At 37.2% G+C, this 18,869-nt stretch overlaps 1 protein-coding gene across 1 annotated transcript in view; it reads right to left on the reverse strand.

Annotated features, from left to right (window-relative positions):
- RNF17 (ring finger protein 17) overlaps positions 1-17,186 on the reverse strand; it is a gene marked incomplete at both ends in the record, with an annotated part of 47,300 nt that extends 30,114 nt beyond the window's left edge. The window contains 7 exons of the mRNA XM_082496199.1: positions 3,713-3,981; positions 7,017-7,093; positions 8,471-8,642; positions 9,468-9,568; positions 15,631-15,689; positions 16,384-16,475; positions 17,110-17,186. Of these exons, the coding sequence (XP_082352325.1) occupies positions 3,713-3,981; positions 7,017-7,093; positions 8,471-8,642; positions 9,468-9,568; positions 15,631-15,689; positions 16,384-16,475; positions 17,110-17,186 (847 nt within the window). The remainder of the gene's footprint in view (positions 1-3,712; positions 3,982-7,016; positions 7,094-8,470; positions 8,643-9,467; positions 9,569-15,630; positions 15,690-16,383; positions 16,476-17,109) is intronic.
- Positions 17,187-18,869: the final 1,683 nt, after the last annotated feature.

Below are 18,869 nucleotides of genomic sequence, written 5' to 3' on the forward strand. Positions count from 1 at the left end.
TGATTAAATCTGCTCTTTTGAACTACCTCCCTTAAGCTACACTGCAAAACAAAAGGCTGTCTTACTGCTTACAAAGTGGTAGCCTAAATTTAAGTAATTAATTCAGAGATTGTATTTCCTCTATTTAACAGAGAAATAGGAAGCTTTTAGAAAGCAAATTAGAGAGATTAAGACTCCTACCTCTAAGAACAGATATGCTAAGCCCTTTTGTACAGTTATTCAGTGATAATGCATGAAGATTAAGCAACCTAAAGCTAGCCAAGAGATGACCTTATATAAGACAATACTTCTAAGCATCTAAATCCTTTGTACTGCAGGTATTTCCCTTGATTTGGGATTCAAAACTGCAGGTTTCTCTTTCTGAAGCTACTCACTGAAGCTAAAGGTGGTGAATAGGTCAGAAGGTTATAGAAGCCCAGCAACTCAATTCCTACAAGAGTAGTTTTACACCACAAAACTTCCTGCAGAGAGTGGATAGCATCATCTAGATCCAATGCCACCTGCATTCAGGGCACAGCAGACAGATTTGTAGCATCCTAGAGCGCTACCACTTCTGTGCCCATGTCTGAACTACAACTCATCATGGGCAAAAGATTGTACAAAGAATCTGGCATTTGAAACATTCTGACCATATACGCAGGACTGCGCTTGGAAGATTAGGAAATACAGTGTCCAGAACAGATGCAAGACTACTCTCGGGCATTTCCAGTGAAAAAGGTGGTATCTGACTAAAAAGTCAGAATGACTTGAAACATTTCAGCTATAGGTACATTAACTCTTCTGGATCACCCCAGCCATCACCACTAATGTGATGAGTCAGCTAGCTTGTCTTAAGTAGAGCAGGAGAAGCATGTAGTAGCAGTCACTTCACTAGATCAGCGGAGGCTGATACCTCCAGCCATAAACAGTTAACAGGAGCTGTGACAGTTATGGATCACTAGAGCCAGATGGATCCAGAAGAGATGTCTTTAAGCTGTTTGAGCATATTCCTTAAACCAAAAGCAAACAAAAAATCCCAAACACAGCTGCCTGAAAAAGGTTTAAAATATTTATCAAATATTATTTGTCTGATAACTAGCCCTATTAGCACAAGAGAATGAAAAACTCATAGTATCAAACTTCAAATTATGCTTCCCATAATCCAAAAAGATCCAGTATTGCACAAAAGGCATATTTTAGTATATTCCTAATAAAACCAATCACATTAAGTAACTTTGATTATTTCATCTCTTAAGATCTTGTTCTCCTACCGGACGTGTGAGAGATACTCAAATTAAGTGCCTGGTAACACTCTAACATCATTCAACTCTAACGGTTGTGAGGTGTTTCTCCATGTGAATTCTCTGATGTCTAATATAGGGTGAGTGTACACTACACTAACTTTGGTATGGGCATCAGTAGAATTTCTTTGTTAACTGTTTACGTCCACAGAATTTGTTACGGACTTAAACTGCTCAAATTCCCTAATACTCTATGAAGTCTCATTAAGAGCAGCCAGTGAATTACTAAGTTAACAGACAGGAAATTGTCAGAGGAGAGGGCATTTGTGACTCTGAGGTTAAAAAAAAAGAAAACCCAAAGGAAAAAAAAAAACAAACAAAAACCCCAAACTAAACCAACCAAAAAAAGAAATTTCCTTAATCTTTCTTCACTAATATTACTTTGTGTCCTAGATTAAGGTATATATTTTCACAGCAGTGCTTCTTCCTCTGTCAACTTTAGATCAGTTTTTTTCTTTCCCAATATCGTGACCTCTACTCTTCAACTTTTGTTACCATTTACACTAAAATGAGAAAAGCTCAAAGCACCGCACAAACTGCACCTACACAATTTTTTAACGAAATATCTTATTTCCTCAAATTACTCTTTATTTTGTACATTTATTTGTTTAGTCATAATTCAGAAAATCAAACATATGTGGAGGGAGAACAAGACAACAGTTCAAGTTCAGAACATTAATGACTGACCTAAGAAATGGGTTGCACTGTTCACAGCAAGCAGTGCTACCATTATGTTAAACATCTGCCAGGTGTTGAGAAATACTGCCAGCATTGAGTTTCTGAAAGTTGTTTGGCACTTCCTCTATTGCATCTTCCAACTAAGTGGTTTTATGGCAAATCTTAAAAGACGGTATAGTCTTTACATTAGCAAGGACAGCAGACCAGGGAGTGTTTTTGCAGAGCAAAACTGCTGGTGCTAAGAATGACATCTGCACTGTAAGCACCTCCCAGACTAGTTTTAACTGGAAGGAAATCAATTCACGCACACAAAGTCTACTCTTACATGTGATCAAATACATGCTTACTAGGGACAGTCCCAAGATCTGCTTCCTAGTACATTCCTCATCTCAAATGGAATGCTAATGTATGTGTCCCACCTCTCAACAAATTTTAGTATCTGCTCTCGCTGCTTAGAGGATGGGTCTCTTCTAGTAAACTAAACCATTTACCAGATAGGAAAACAACTAACCAGCTTTGTGTTGAAATGGTTTTTCCTTCTTGAAGAGTTTCTTCCTCTGTTCATCAGTATGATATTCTGTGGGAAACACTTTATCATTTTATGAAAAAAGTTTAATAGATCAGATTATTTTAGTGTATGTATGTAGTAAAGCAGCAAACAAAGCAAAGAGAAATTACATCCATTGTAAGGGTATTGCAAAGGCAAAAGTTCTCCTATCTGATGCAACTGCAACAGATGCACACACAGTGACTACATGCACACGGCCAGCCCACATGCTAATTCCAAGATTACAAAACTATCATTAAAATTCTTAGATTCAAGACATGCAAAACTCATATAACATTGCGGTTTGAAGGAATATTGTTCTGATGAGCTTTGCAAAGTCCACAGGGATTCTGGAATACAGTATTTTCAACAGTCAAGCCCAAGCTTTGAAATTTACTTCACCTTGATCACAGCTATATACTACCACAATTACTCTCACATACCACCCCTACCTTCTCCCTCAACCTCCCCAGGCATTACTAATCACAGGGACTTCCTAGGTATGTCGTGGACATACAACACTCTCAAGTTAAGCATCTTAATTATATCGTGGAACACATCTATCTATTATCTAATTGGAACTTCTATATTCCAACTTGTTCCTAATGTCTTCAGCTCTGTCCCTGAGCACCTCCTGCACACCAGCTTGGTAGGCTCTGCTGGACTCAATCCACTATGATGACTTTTAGCACTGCAGCATCCGAAAACTGGACACATTACTCAACATTCAGTCTCACAAGAGCTTAACAGAGAAGGATCACTTCTTGGACCTGTTAGTTACACTCTTACTAATACAGCTCAGGCAAAACCTGACAAGCTGAAGAACCTAATTGTTACTGCCAGTAAACATAGAACAATGCCCTGGGAGAAGATTCAGGAAGCCAAGGGAACTGCCAGAAAAGCATCTTCCAGGAGCCAGCTTTCAGAAACTCTGAGGGGGACTGTAATAACTGAGTCACACAGAATCATCCAGGCAGACACAGGAACTCATGACCCCTCTTTCAGAGAACCTGTGAGAAAGTTTTCACTAAGCTTAGCTGAAGGAGGACAAAAAAGAAACAATGCTAGGAAGATAAAAGTGAAATACAGACATCATTAAAGAATTCATATGAACCGAGTATAACTACAGACAACATAAGACAAAACACATAAATAACATCATGCTCAACAATGGAACACTTAAAGCATCAAGTATTAAGAAACTTACTTTCCAGATCATCTTCAAATATTTCTTCTATTATGACATCAGGACTGGATGGAGACTTGGGAAGAGCCGAAATACTCTGATGACGTATCATAGGAAGTGTTTCTTGTACTTGAGTATTTTTCACTTCTTTGTGAACACCAAGTTTATTTGCAAGAGCCTTTATTTTACTTTCTCTGCCAGGTGCTGGAAACGTATTCTCTACAGATGACTGAGTATCACGGCCTGGCATTTCTTCATCAAGGATAAGAGTGTGTTGTCCATTATCTTCACTATATTCAGGAAAACATTTATTTGAAGACAAATTAATACAATCCAGCCTGTTTTCAGAAAAGCACACAAGTCAAAGCAGATATTGTATTAAGAACATATCTCTATGTTAAGAAAGCACCTCGTAAGAGCTGGTTGAAGTTAACTGTATTATGTTTTTGAATACCAAGACAACAAAAACAGTAACATGATTTCTGAAACCTAAAAAGGATTGGCACAGAAATGGCACGTATTCTTGGGCACAGCTCAGTACAAACAAGAGCTACCTCCGCTTAAATTATCAGAGCCCACAGTTATGAATACAAATTATTTGAAAAAATGTTAATAATGTGATATAGTTCATGTTAAAAACAAAAGACATCAGATGCTTTTGTACTAATAGTTGCTCTTAACTGTAGTCGGCAGAATTTTTAAATATTCCAGTATGCAATACGTCTTTAACATAACCAGTGCTAACTACAATGGGCCTAACAGCAACTCCACTCCATTTTCTCAAGTTTTTGTCAAAGGCTATGGGGAAAAGTAAAGGGGACTAATAAAATAAAAGCAATTGTAATTTTTAAAATAAAAGTCAGGTTTAAGTTCATCTTAAGGAAATTCTTTCAGCACTTGACGTAATCAGTAGTTAGACTGTGAAGTGGAAATACTATAAATTTCAGTATTTGCTGGTGATTTGAGAGATTTATTTACACTTATATGAAGTAATTATTGTATGCTGAAGTGATGGACATCTCTATCCTATCAGTAAATGCCAGCCAAAGCTGAAGAAACACACAGCGTAAGAAAATCTTAATAACTTAACTGATACAGTGAAATATAATTGGGTGAAACACAAGTAAAACTGAAATGTCAGAAATGAAACAGTAACTGGATGAATTGGAATGCTGATTGAAAAACCAGCATCTGACATTTTGCTTTGTTTCATTATAAACTTAGAAACCCATATGCATGTACAGTGGTTTTTTTATTTAATCTCCAATAAATATTTAACCATTAGAAGAACAGGTAAGCTACTGTACCTATCCTCTTTATTAAAAAAATACTTACTGCCTTGTTGTTCCCCATTCAATCTTGCCCAAATTTTTTAACAAAGAAGTAATCTCATCAGTATTTAGGTAGAATCTCGAGAGAAGACAAGAAGCATTACAGAAGCCGCCACAAATACCCAAAATCACTCCTGACAGTTTGAGATGTACAGTATTTTTCAGCACAATATTAATGGCACGGCAAAAATAAGACATTAATTACTACTCCAGTTTCATTCTTTCACTCCTAATAACAACGGATTTGGTTGTTCATTTGTCTTCACACTCACATAGTAAAAACTCTTGATTTTTGCTTTCTCTCTCTCACACAGAGTACTCCAGCATTCACTTACTGAGTTTTCACACCTATACCCCATTTAGTTCAATACATTATTCTCCCACATTCCTGAAGAACAAAACCATAACTGAAGTCCAAAATGTATGTTCTTTTTGTTCTGCTTATAGTTACACTAGTAAACAGCTGTTTCCTTTACCGATGAAAGCTAGCATAATCTTCTAAGTACTTTTACAGTTAGGCTAACAGAACTGTAAATTTAACTTCATTCAATCAAATCCTTAGCTTTGCTATCCAGTTATAACGAACAACTTGTGAAAATTATGTAAGCAGTACTGAACAGCTAATCTTTTCTTCCCCCCACCCCCTCACCCTTCAGGAATGTTCCTACCCTTTGTTCTACAGCATTTTAGGACTACAGAATGTGTCTTAACTCTCACACACCCCCTAGCTGAGATTCTTTCACCTTTGATGTTATTTTGGAGTGGCACCAGCATGTGAGACATTTATACTCATCCTTCATCAGATCTCTTTTCCTCCCTGTTTTGTTCGAGTTCTTAAAAGGTCTTCCAATGCAAAACAAATTTCATTTTGTCATGTTTTAGCTTTCTTCTAGGTTGGGAGTTTGCCACTGTGTGTTTAAATAGGCGTCTCTGAAATTCTCATTCACTGACATTATCTACAGAACAGGCCCTACCTATCAAGTCACTAAGTTTACCAGAAGATGATTTTAAAGATTCCTTTATCCATATTCTAATGCCTCAACTGACATATGACAGAGGAATCATAATTTTTGCCAAGCATTGGAACGCACTGCCTAGGTAAGTGGTTGAGTCACTCTCCCTGGAGGTATTTAAGAGACACATAGACAGCACACTTACAGACATGGTTTAGTGGTGGACTTGGTAGTGTTACGTTAATGGTTGGACTCAATGATCTTGTGGGTCTTTTGCAACCTAAATGATCCTTTGATAATGTTTCACACTTTTCATGCACGTAATCAACTTTAAGCTTCATTCCTCTGTGCCAGTCAGAACCTGGTGGCACACAACCACTCTTACCGCCTGGAGCAGTTCCATGTCCTGAAATATATGGTATTCCCAATATGTTCTAACCTAACACCATCTTCGTTCTGTTCCTCCTTCATCGTTACTGAATGTGGCCTTTATACACTAGGATTACAGTACTTTGACCAGCCTTATGACCAAGTTGCATAGGGTCAGCTGTACCATAGCCATGATACATTTTCTTGCTCATTTCTGGTACAGAAATCATATTTGTCACTTCCAATGAGTGCAATATGGTAACTGGGATCTTCCACAAATTTCTTTAGATATCACTGCCCTAAAATGCACTTAAGTCGTTCCTGAAGGCGAGAAACAGATTATTATTTTTTTAAATAATTAAGCTATCATTTCCCCAATTTGTTTCTACTTATAAAAGAAGGAGAGTAAATTTAAAAGTAGAAGTCTGTCAAGAATTTTTTAAATGAGTATATATTTGTTTACGTATCAGTAAATTATAATCCTCCCTAATGCCTCAGATGAAGGCTACTCTGCATTGTTAGTGTTGAGTTTATATGTATCTGAACTGGTAGCTTTTCAGTAAAATGCAAGCAAAGCAGCTCAATTTCTGCTGTTACATGAACAGTTTTTGCAATTAAGATAAACAGCCCATCCATTTATCTCTGAATGTACCTCCCACTCCAGTCATTTACCTTGGAGATATTTTTTCCTTCAAATGATTCACTCTTGAGAGCTCAGCCTCAACTGGCAACTTCAAATTATACACAACCTGAAATTAAGAAGTACAGGCTTAGCTTCTATTATACAAAGAGCAGATTATACAGGCACCTATTATCTACAACATGACAAAGCCAGAGTAGGACACCTTTAATTTTACAGAAAAAAAACCTCAAGAGTATAGTCATTAACAGCCAATAGTCAATTCCCAATTATGTCTTCTGACACTACTGAAACCTAATGATTGGGGATTTTGTAATGTTAGCATGTAAAGAAGCAGGAGTCAGTTTTTCCTTTTGTATGAACAGCTACCAAGAAGGTAACTTCTAAGTAAGAAGGCCTATGGGAGGACAGTGGTGGGTGCCAGCTCCCAAAGGTCACACTGGGTAAGATGGAGGCAAATGCCTTAAAAAAATGCAGGGATCAGACTTCTTTCCTGGGTCAGATGAGAAAGACTAAATTTCTTCACATGTAAAGTGACAACTGGATGCAAAAAACAAGACAGTCTAAAAATCACACTACTTCAAAAAAGGACGAGACCAGTTACTCATAATTTTTCTCAATACAAGGACTACCAAGGCTCCAAATGAAATAACTGGGTAGCAGATTTAGAAAGAACAAAGGTACCTATTTTAACCTCATTTTAAATATTAAAACATGGAGCTCACTGCTGCTGCTTATGAATACATACACATAATGTACCCATGTACACACACATACATACTGCCACAAGCATTATGATGATATCCAAGTGTTACACAAGATTATGATAATGAGGTAATGTTTACTTAGTGTAATGACCCTGATGTATTCTACAGATTATGAAATCCTTAACCTTCAACTTCCTATACTCACTAAATGCCCAAGTTCTTACATTTTTCCTCCAAGCATCTTTTCCTCTCTGTTATCAGAGACAGGAGACATCACAGACCTTTGGTCTGATACAGCATAGCAGGTAGTATGTGTTTCTATGAACAGCAGACACGATGGGAAGTAAGAATGGAAGTAAAGGCCTGGGACCAAGAGGATCAGGAGTGCATGGCTATTAATTCTGGAGTAGTTCAGTGAGAAGGTTGGAGAGCTCTGGAACGGGAAAGGCTCGAGAGACTTCTGAACTGCTGGCAACACTGCCCTTTCACTGATGAGTACTGTGTCAGTTTTCCTGTCCTCCCTCTCCATTTGCCATTTCAGATAGCAAGCTCTTCAAGGCACGAATCACCTTTTTTGTTTCACATCAGTCACCACACCCTAAGTGGTGACCAAGACAAAGTATAAAGTGGGTGTGTGCGTGTAGAGGTGGGGTAAGAATACATTACTGCAAAAATCTCAATATTGAAGTCAGCAAACTGAAAGACATCACAAACTTCCAATCCAAATCTGAATGTATTAATTCAAAATAAATTATTTCACAGTGCAAGAATGTAACTACCTGAGCAAGATCACAATAGGCTCTTACAGAAGGTGTAATTTTTAATTCCTTTGCAATCCTAATGACACCAATCAAGCACTTTTTCTTCTCTTCAATGACTTCCTTAGCTTTTGCAATACCAGCACTGTAGTGGTCGATGCTCTTCACTAATTCTGTACACAACTTCCTTTTCCTGTATTAAAAACATTACTTTTCAGAATCTAATAAGCACTCAGCTGTACAGATTCAAACTTCAACTACAACACAAACTTTCAGTTATACAACAATACAAAGAAGATACATCTTACACAGAAATATCATTTTCCTTGAACAGTGAAAAGTGGAAAGCATGGAAAACCCACTTACTAGTCAGAGGAACTATAAAAAATTAAGAGTTCACACTGAAAAGGCACTTTGTTTGGAGAAATATTTTGTTATTAAATGTTTAAAGTACTCTTCCGTTCAAGCCTCCTGATATTTCCATACGCATCCAACTGAAAACTAAACAGTTGTATTTTACAATTCAGTCTATTAACATATCCGATTCCCTTCTCAGAGACTCTTCTGGAATCCTAAGCTTTGACACCCCTCCTCCTCTTAAATCTAAATATACAAATATTTTTGAAAATGAAGAAATAAAGTGTCCTTGGGCTTTTATCAGCTTGAAAATTTGCAGAAAGTAAATTGTTAAAAAGTTATTCCTGCTGTTAAACTGATCATCCACTAATGACAGTATCAAAAAAACCTCAAAATTGAGCTATTTCAGAAAACTAGCATCATTAAGACTAAGTTTTTTCTTTTTTTAAAGAGCAGAGGCTGCATAACCTAGTGTTTTCCAACCATGCAAACAAGCTCCAAGATTCCATTATGAAAGGGCAAAAATACTGCACAAAAACTTAAAGACAGGTATTATGAAATACAGCTACGAGGAAGACTGAAACTTTATTTAGAATTCTTTTATCTGATTTAGAAACAACTTCTTGGTAAAATTAACTCGCCTTCGCCATCAGATTACTACCTTGAGAGAAGAGAAGTAATAAGTTCATCAAATGTTCTATCTGCAGCTTCTGCAACTCTGTCTCCTTCATGCTTCACTTTTAATTCCAAGTATTTCAGCATCTATTTAGTTCAGTATTGAATAAAAATGCATTTATTATTTCATTATTATTGTTTCATTATTCTCACTTTTTTTTTTTTAAATCCAGAACAGAAGCAATGAACAGTAAGACAGTGATCAATACTCCAGCAGAGTGACACTAAACCCACTTAAGATTGACACTTAAACCAATTATAGCTCATTAGTCCCTTTGTTTTCTCTAAATTCTAGTCAGCTCATGCTGTCTGGATCCTCACATCAACTGAAGTCTTCCAGTCCCTGAGGCAAGAAACACAGACTTTGGGCTCACTGCCTCACGTTCCTTACCTGACATTCTAATACAGCATGATACACAGATAGCTAGAATACTAAGATTCCTACTGGTTTTTTTTTGTTTGTTTGTTAAATTCATTGTGAGAATAAAGGGAAAAAAAAATATTCTTCCTTCAGCTAAGTATCAGTTTTGTTGCCATAGTTACATGTAATGAAGAGACTATGAGAAAAAAAAAATCTCAGTACTGCAACACTGCTTTGACTATGCTCAGCCTTTGTTGAAAAGCTGCTGGAAGACCACAGTCGTATGCACGAATTATTATATTAAGGCTGTTGAAATTGTACCTTTTTAAAAATGCTATTAGTATATGAATCGGGTATTTAACATAACTTTGCTTAACTGACAGATTGGCCACTGCAACAAAACAAATTAGAAAGGGAATGGAAAACAGGTTTTAAGGATGCTTCATGACACACTTATTAGAATGAATTGGCTTTAAGCTTTTGGATCATTAAACACTTCTGTGCCTGGGTATCTTAGAATACATGTAAAACATAAATAAATGGCAAAGACAGAACTGCAAGCTTCTTCACAGCACATATAATAAGAGTTAAGCAAAATAATTATCATTGATGAAGTTCATAGGTTACTCAGTAAAACCTATTAACATCATTATTCAGTATTTTAGGATTCTTCCTATATTTTATACTGTGCAGAAAAATGCATTACTTGATTCACATGTTTTGCATACTATGTCTGTTAAAGTTATTACTTCTGTTGCCTATATAATTTCTTTTCCACCTTTAAATCCATAAGGCGGCATGTGAAAACTATGAAGTTAGCATAGCTGCTAGAGCAAAAACAAATGCTCAATTTTACCCAGATCCAGGGAAACAGAAGTTTAGTACTTACAGACTGTCTTATATATGGTTCTGCTAAATGTATGGATTGACCTTTTAACTTCAAATTATGCATAGGCTCATGTAATCCTTTACAGACTACTATAGTTTGTAAACTCCAGACTATAGCCTGGAGTCTAAAGCTGTATATTCACAGAAATTGCACAAACAGCTGAAAGACAAAAGAGATGTCAAAACGAAGGCAGTAAAAGCACATTTAAATAGCATGTTAGTGTGTGACTACCTAAAACAAAAAGCTTCAGTCAACAATAGGATTTAACATTTCATGATTTATTTAACAATTTTTTACCCACCTCATCTGCATCATATAAATGACTGAGGTTACAAATAGCTATGCACAAAGCTTCATCAACATCTTCCATAGTTTTTCTGTCCTGGGGAAATATTTGCCAATGAATATAAAGTTGCCTGTATGACTAGAAGAGAAGACGAGCTATATTCATTTGCCATTTTGTCAAAGAGGTACTTTAGGATCTGTGTAAGGCTCTGAGCAGCTCTATAGCCGCAAATAGGCCCAAAACACTGAGCTCACCTGAATTACACTGGGTACATTTACACTAAATTTTTTTGTTTGTTAAATACATGCAATTTATTTCCATACAAAAACTAAATGAAAAGATAGTATTTGAAGGAAAAGCAAAATAAAGTTACTAATACAGAGGAAAGAAAACATGCAAGACTGAAGAATGGGAATACTGCAGCCTAGAAAAAAAGTAACATTTACGAATACCACTTGGTGAAAACCAACAAAAAGAATGTAGTAAGCTTCCAGTGTTATGCTGATGCAAAAAAATACAATAAAACACTTGCATGTGAATCAGCACAGAAGCAAATGTACATACAGAAATAGCTTATTTTGTCACTGGCATTACTGAAGCTAGTCTTAAGAGTACTGGTTAGACTCCTGGTATTTTGCTAAAAGCAAAATGAGACCATCAGCTAGGGATGCCTCAAAAAGTCAGGGATGGTGCTGTGTAAGTCTATCTCTATTAGGCAACCAGTTCACCGTGCCAAAATGCAACTTAACTAACATGCAAACATCTCCAATTTCTAAAGGGTACCTCACTAGTGTTGAAGAGAGCGAATACAAACTAAAGAAATTAAAGCTTAGAGATCAAAAATCTGAAATAGACATTGGCATAAGTGAAAGGAAGTGCTGTCCACAATCTGAGATACTTAAAAGAAATGAGAGGCGCAGGAGAGGCGCCTCCTGTTATGACTTGGATATTAACTGTGTTAGGAATACTTCCCTATGACAACTACTCCAACTCTATTTTGAGCAGATGTAAGCAGATATAATAGGTAAAAATGTTATGGAACTACACTGCTCCCTCTCAACCTTGAGGTTCTCAGTATGATCAATGATGCAGTAATAAAAACCCTTCCAAAACTCAAAGGACATGGGTATGCTCACAAACTAGTAAGAAATGATATCGCCAAAGATTTAGTAATCGCCAACTACAAAATACAGGAGTCTGAAAAAAAACTTAAGAAACAAAAGTAAGTAGCACTTAGACTAAGTTCTCAACAAAAGTGGGTTTTCACATGAGCTTCTTCTCAACCACTTTCTCAAAAAAAAAAACCAAAAACCAACAAACCAAGCCAAACCATGTTCTGTCAACAGAAAAGGGGACTACCATACAAATATTACTTAAAACCTCAAGCTCAAGTGACTTCAAAGATAACCTCAGGCTATTTCATTTAATGTTTTGTCAACTGTGATACACTGAAGTTTAAGATAACAAGATATAGCTTTATTTTAAGTATACTTTTCAAAAAAATGTTCCCAGAAGAAAACCATTTCCAAACTTTAATGGGCACTATAACAAAACTACCTAAGAAGCCAAGAACAGATTCTTTCAAAGTAACTGTACAGAACAGTCGCCATAGAAGAAAACAGTACCAGCACAGGATGCGTCATTCATTTCCATTTTGTTTTGTCATTTAAAAATATCCACATTAGTTCACTTGACCTAAATCTTCAAAAAACTCTTTTAGAAACATCAGGTTAGAAAACATAACAGAATGTTTCAAGAGAGATCCATGTGTCCAACAACCTTGTTGCCCTGAATGACTGTTATAACGATGTGTTGCATGAGCCTTGCAGCTGTCTCAAATTTTAAAATGAAAAAGCTGCAATCCCAAATATTGTGAAGCCTCAGGTGTCTTAAGAAAAGCTAAATTCAAAATACATAGTCTCCTAGCCAGTTAAATACACTAGCCCTCCTCAGCTATGATGTGGTTGGGCTTGAGCTGCATTCATTTTGTCAGGTTATTTTATTAACACTGTAGCTACACATCAATTCTACGGTAATAATAGCATATAACTATATAGCATATAACTATTAAGGCAGCAGGCTTCTGTGTTTTAAGAAGTGTGGTATTAACTATGCATATACAAAAATAACCAGTGAGAACATAAGGAAATTCCGTATTAACACACCATGTCTGCTGATGGAGCTAGAGCTGATTTATCCCTTAGCCCACCATTTGATGAAACCGGGTGCTGAACATTTTTCTCTTTAGTATTGTGACTGAAGGGCCTGCAAAACAGAACTTTATTTAAAATGTGTAGGTTTTTTTCCTTAAACTATCAACACTTCCCACAAATACTTTAGACACAATTCAAGTATTTCAAAACCTGTCATTAAACACATACATAACCTATTTTTGAAACAGCAGAATTCACACTGTGATATACTACAGATACCTCATTTTTCAAAAAGTTTCCTTTCTACCAGCATCATCTTAAAATTCATCTTTGGTAACTATTTTTCATCTGACAATTTTGGCAAGGCTGAACAAAACCATAGTAGGTGGCACTGATTTTTACCCTCAGTGAGAGTAAAATGCATTACTATTAACATTCCAGGACTATTTTTTCATTTGTTGCCCAAATATTTTCTTTTAGATATCCCATCAGATATTGATTAGGCCCTTAAAATCTTAAGAATACATGGCAGATTATACTGAAACCATCTACTGACAACCTGTTAGGAAGGCTCTTAAATGACATTGCATGGTCACCCATACCTGCTCTTCTGCGAAGTACACGTGGATCTAAGCAGCTGTAAAGACTCTCAAAAAACACTATGCATAAACCAGGCCAGTTACAGGAAGGAAGCAATGTGTTGTTCTTCCTGTGCTCAGTGTTGCTTCTCATGGACTGTGAGAGGACTTGGAGAACACTGCTGCAGAGACTGACAGCCATACACGAAAGCCTGAGTTTCCATTTTACTTGGGGTAAGGTTAGCGATGCAAGCTACATGCACCAATCTCAGAAGGTCCCTCACAGAACAGATCTGTATAGAACAGATCCCTTATGTACACATCTGAAAGAATTATCTGGGCCTATTCTCATTTGTATCAACATGAATGTCTGCAGTAATGGCAGTGTGGGCAAAAGACACCCACTTTAAGACTTCCTTCAAGTTCACATAGGCTAGATAAATAATTAAGTAATCAATTTAGATATGACAATACCATAAAACGTTGCTGGTATCTCATCTTTAGAGCTGTGACTGGTTATCCAAGCAGAAGGGGGTGGGGGGAGGGAGGTTCTTTAATGCTACAGTCCTTCCTACCACAACCTGGCATTTCAGCAGTTCTCTACTCTCACTCTGAACCCTTATCAGGGATTTACCGCAGTGCTTGAAACTTTCAGTTCTGAACTTTTTCAAGCCAAACCACTGTTTCTTGTTGCCTTTCAATTAAATGTTATTTGTACTCAAGCGTCAAGCAAGTTGTGCTCCCACAGCACTAAACATCCATACTGAGAATACATTAATAACATTTAAAGAACACATTATAAAAAAGAAATAAAAATCAACCACCCTGAGAAAAATGTCTGGAAGTGCTTGCTTGGTCGATTTGTCCCCCAGTCTGGCATCTAAACACATAAAAAAAAAACCCCAGTGGAGTTAATAAAGGTTTACCTTGCTAGCCTTTGTGAGTTGCCACTGCACAGCCCGAGTTTAAAATCAGTTTTGGTCTAAATTCAGAAGGAAAAAGTAAGTTCAGACACAGGGTTAAATCAAAGACCCGGTAAAAAAATGTTCTGTAACTTCAGTAGTGCCCACCCCCACATTTCAACCAGATGAAGCTTCAAAGCAAGTGCTGTTGAATTGAGCAGCCACAGGTGTAAAAACTGAAGCCAAAGCTCCGTAGCCATCACTTTTGTGGTAAAACACTCCTAGTAAAGGAATGCTGATTTCCTGTGTGCTCTTAGCATTTTTCCCACTATTATCCAAAACTTCTAACGTATTTCATTAGTGAACCTGATTACAACTTATTTTTTCAATAGTTTAATGACGGGGCTTAATTTCCACGCCTTGACTTTATCTATTTTGCAATAAAGGCTAAATCTGAATTTCGTACCAGAAAAAACAGAATGGCTACACCCTGTCTTTTGCATAAATTAAAAATAAAGCACTTAACATTTGTCCAAAATACAGACTTCTGTGAAACAAATGGCATTAGCATGTCGTAACACAGAAAAGATTCACAGAGCATTTTTTTCAAATGCAGAAACAGAAATATATTCATAAGTGATGCACTACTGTGCAAAGTTAAGTTATTTAAAAAAAAAAACAACACCTTTTAAGCCCTTTTATTTGGGAGCTGACAGGGAATGAGATTTTATTTTCTTAAAAAACCGTACATACGCACCAGACTTTGGACATCAGGTATGCACTACACAGCCATACTGCATAATGACAAATGCTAGCAAAGACTTGCTGGGGAGCATGTGGTTACAAAGTGCCAGGCTCTTACCTCAGAGGGGACCTGAGCTTGCTGTAATCACTTTCAATGAAAATGCAAAAGATCCTGTAATATCACAATTTCAGACCACCACAATGACTACTGAACAGAACGCTTTATATCAACTTACTTCTGTAGAAGAGAAACCAAATAAATCAGCGTCTTCATCTTCCACATCATCATGAAAGGCTGTAAAAGCAAGCATAGGAAACATTCAACTGCAAAGTTTGTTAACTGTAGGGCATCTTAATCAATGAGACAAACAGAAATACATGATCACCAGACTAGTCTTCTACATAGTATTCATCAATATTTGGACACTGAATTTTATAATGACAGAATTTGAAAGCTAGGAATATAAGTCCAAATAATCAGATATGGAAGTTATCTGGGAATTACAAAAATGTATTTGTAGTTAATGATTAGGGTGCAATCTGCATGATTAGCTGCATTACATTGCTGCTACAGTCAGGACAGGACAAACACATGAAAAGAAAGGAAAAAAGGCAAAAGAAAATAGGCATTCAAAATGTGTACCTATAGAACAGGAAAAAAGCATTTCATAAAGCATCTATAAATACTATGTACTCAACACAATTTTACAACCCTTGGAAAAAAGATACTAAGGCAGAAAATCCCAGAAAACTGAGGTTTCTTTTAAAACAAACTTTCCAATAGCTTTCTCAAGAAAGATGGCAGGAGGTGAAAAGGAAGATATTGGTTGTTCTTGGTAAGTACGGAAACTGTAGTAAATAAACAATGCATTAATCAGACCTGGCAGCCCATCTATTGTCTTTAACAGACCATATAAAATACAAATCAACAGTGAATACTGTGCACCACAAAATTACTGGAAATAAAAAGCAAGATCCAAAAGCCTTACCTTTCACACTCATAGCTTTTGATGTATGACACAAATCACGCTTTCTCTGATTTGGTTCTGTAAAATCCTCTTCTAGTATCTTAAGACATTGCCTTCAGAAGCAGAAGTAAAGGTTTAAGATCATTAGGGATATCAACCAAACATTAATTCTGACTTCCAGCTCACTTTGAACTAATCTTGCCCACTTTTTAACAAATGACATTATTTAGAAGGTGCAGTTACTGAAACACACACCACGCACGCAAAAATTTTGTTACCCTCTTTTCACTGGAAGAGGAGCAATTTACCTCTATGATACTGAATTCATCAAGATGGTACTAGAGCTTTTAAGTATGCAGTGTCTAAGGTAACTAGAACCAGCATTAATAAATTGTTATAAAATAAATTTTAATCATACTCATTCTATAGTTATTTAACTAAGAATATATTGAATAGATCAACAGTGATTTATTAAAAAATCATACATCCAGATCAAGACAAGATATTGGTAGCCTAATAACTATTTGGCAACGTCCCAAGATACATTTAAAATGTTTTTCCCTGAACCCACTCCAAATGCTAGAACTTTCCACGACCAACACACATACACAACCCATAAAAATGGACTCAATTGCAACACTGCAAAACACAAACATTGTTTTCTACATTTCCTCAATAATATTTCCTATTTATTACACTGTCAGAACTTAAAAATATTAAAGGCCACTAATCTCAAAATTCACATACCTTATAGCTTTCATTTTTCTTCTATTAAGCTTTTCATTACTGTTATCCACTGAGGGGAATCCTCTTCTTTTACTCATGATGGTGCCTGACCTTTAAAAAAAAAAACAAAACAAAAAAATCCCCCAAAATAACAAAGTCTCTACAACACCCACATTTCATCACCTGAGCAAACACTAGTTACTTACATTACTCGGCAAAGAGTAAAATGAAAAAGACAGACACTGAATTCACATAATACACCTATCTTTTAATTGCAACAGAATGCTGGCCTGTTTTGCACTACCCAGCTACTCCACCAAGATATGCTACACCACCTCTAACCTTACCAATACCAGACACAGCAGGAGACACCACTTCTGGTCTCCAAGCCTCCTTCTTAATCATACACCCTCAGTATGATTATTTATCTCTTTTTTTTTTTTTTTTTTTTTTTGCTATTCCAAGGGATGCGTGTTCTTTCCTCCCAGCCGGCACCCAGAGCACCGCTGCCGGTGCTACGACGCTGCCGGTGCTACGACGCCGCCGGTGAAAACACCGGAGCATACCGAGACCGCCGGGTACGGGTCGAGACCACGACTCCCCTCAGTAGGAAAGACGGACGACCGCCCCACAACGAGCAGCCTCACGCCGCGCGCCGCGCGCCAAAACAACTACTCCAATCACCGAGCGCTTCGTCAGCCCCTGTTCCCATCGCAGCCAATCACAGCGAGGCGGGAGGGGGAGGGCGGTGGTTGCAGAGGCTCGCGCGGGCAGCCTTCGCCGCCATCTTGGTGGCCTGAGGCGCTGCTGGGCTGCAACGATCGACGAGGCGCTGCATAACCTGATCTCCCCCATTCGCCCCTGCCGGGAGACCAGAGGTCCTTCTTAGGGCATAGGGTGTGTCCTGGGATAGAAGTCCATGCTTCGGGGTTACTTTCTTCTACGTGCATTTGCGTTATTTGCAGAACAAGTCATTGATGGTTTTGCACGCTTGTTTTGGCTGTCATAAATTTAGCATGTACTCTCCAGATTTGTGTTTAAATCACCTCTAGCAAAATAGAATTAAATACAGTTAAAATACAGTTAAACTTTAAAAAGCACACTGATTTTCCGTTGTAACTTTTAGACACTTGCCAAATCATGAACCAGGTCAACTTTCCAAGAGGCAAGTTTCCTAACAAAATGTAAGTTATTCATATTTTTGCACTGTTGACAAAATAAAACTAGGTTCTACCCCAAACCTTTAATTTTAAATGTACGAAATAAGTGTTTGTTGGGCAGGAGTTTTGACTCGAATAACAAGGCAGAGTTTGAAAGGTTACACAAACTCTACTCTAGGTTTTCTTAACAATAGGGAGTACATCAGTGGTGTCGCCAAGCTAAACAATAACTCTGTTTATTGAGAAAAGAGCCAAAGGAGAAGACTACAGTCCTGTCTGCTGAAAGGGCAAAAGAAGGATTTCAGGAGTAGAGGGGAAGAAAGCATGAAGAAAGGAGCAGCAAACTTCAAAAATTAGCCAATTCTATGGAGCTAAGTCATCACCTACTTCTTGGTAAAACACCCAAATCAGGCAAGCTTGGACTGGTTTAGTTTATCTGTGCTTGAATGTGCACGATTTGTTTGTGAGGGGCAGAACTTTCTGGAAGTTATCCTCAAAGTGATTCAGGTTGTAAGTAATTACCCTCAGAAGCCCTCTTTATTAACCAGGACCTGATTAGATTCAACTTTGTATAAAATCAATGTGGAGATCTGCTGTCAAATCTTACAGCTGTGACTCGTG

Source organism: Vanellus vanellus, assembly GCF_965231255.1.
Source record: "Vanellus vanellus genome assembly, chromosome: 1".
NCBI classification, from domain to species: domain Eukaryota; kingdom Metazoa; phylum Chordata; class Aves; order Charadriiformes; family Charadriidae; genus Vanellus; species Vanellus vanellus.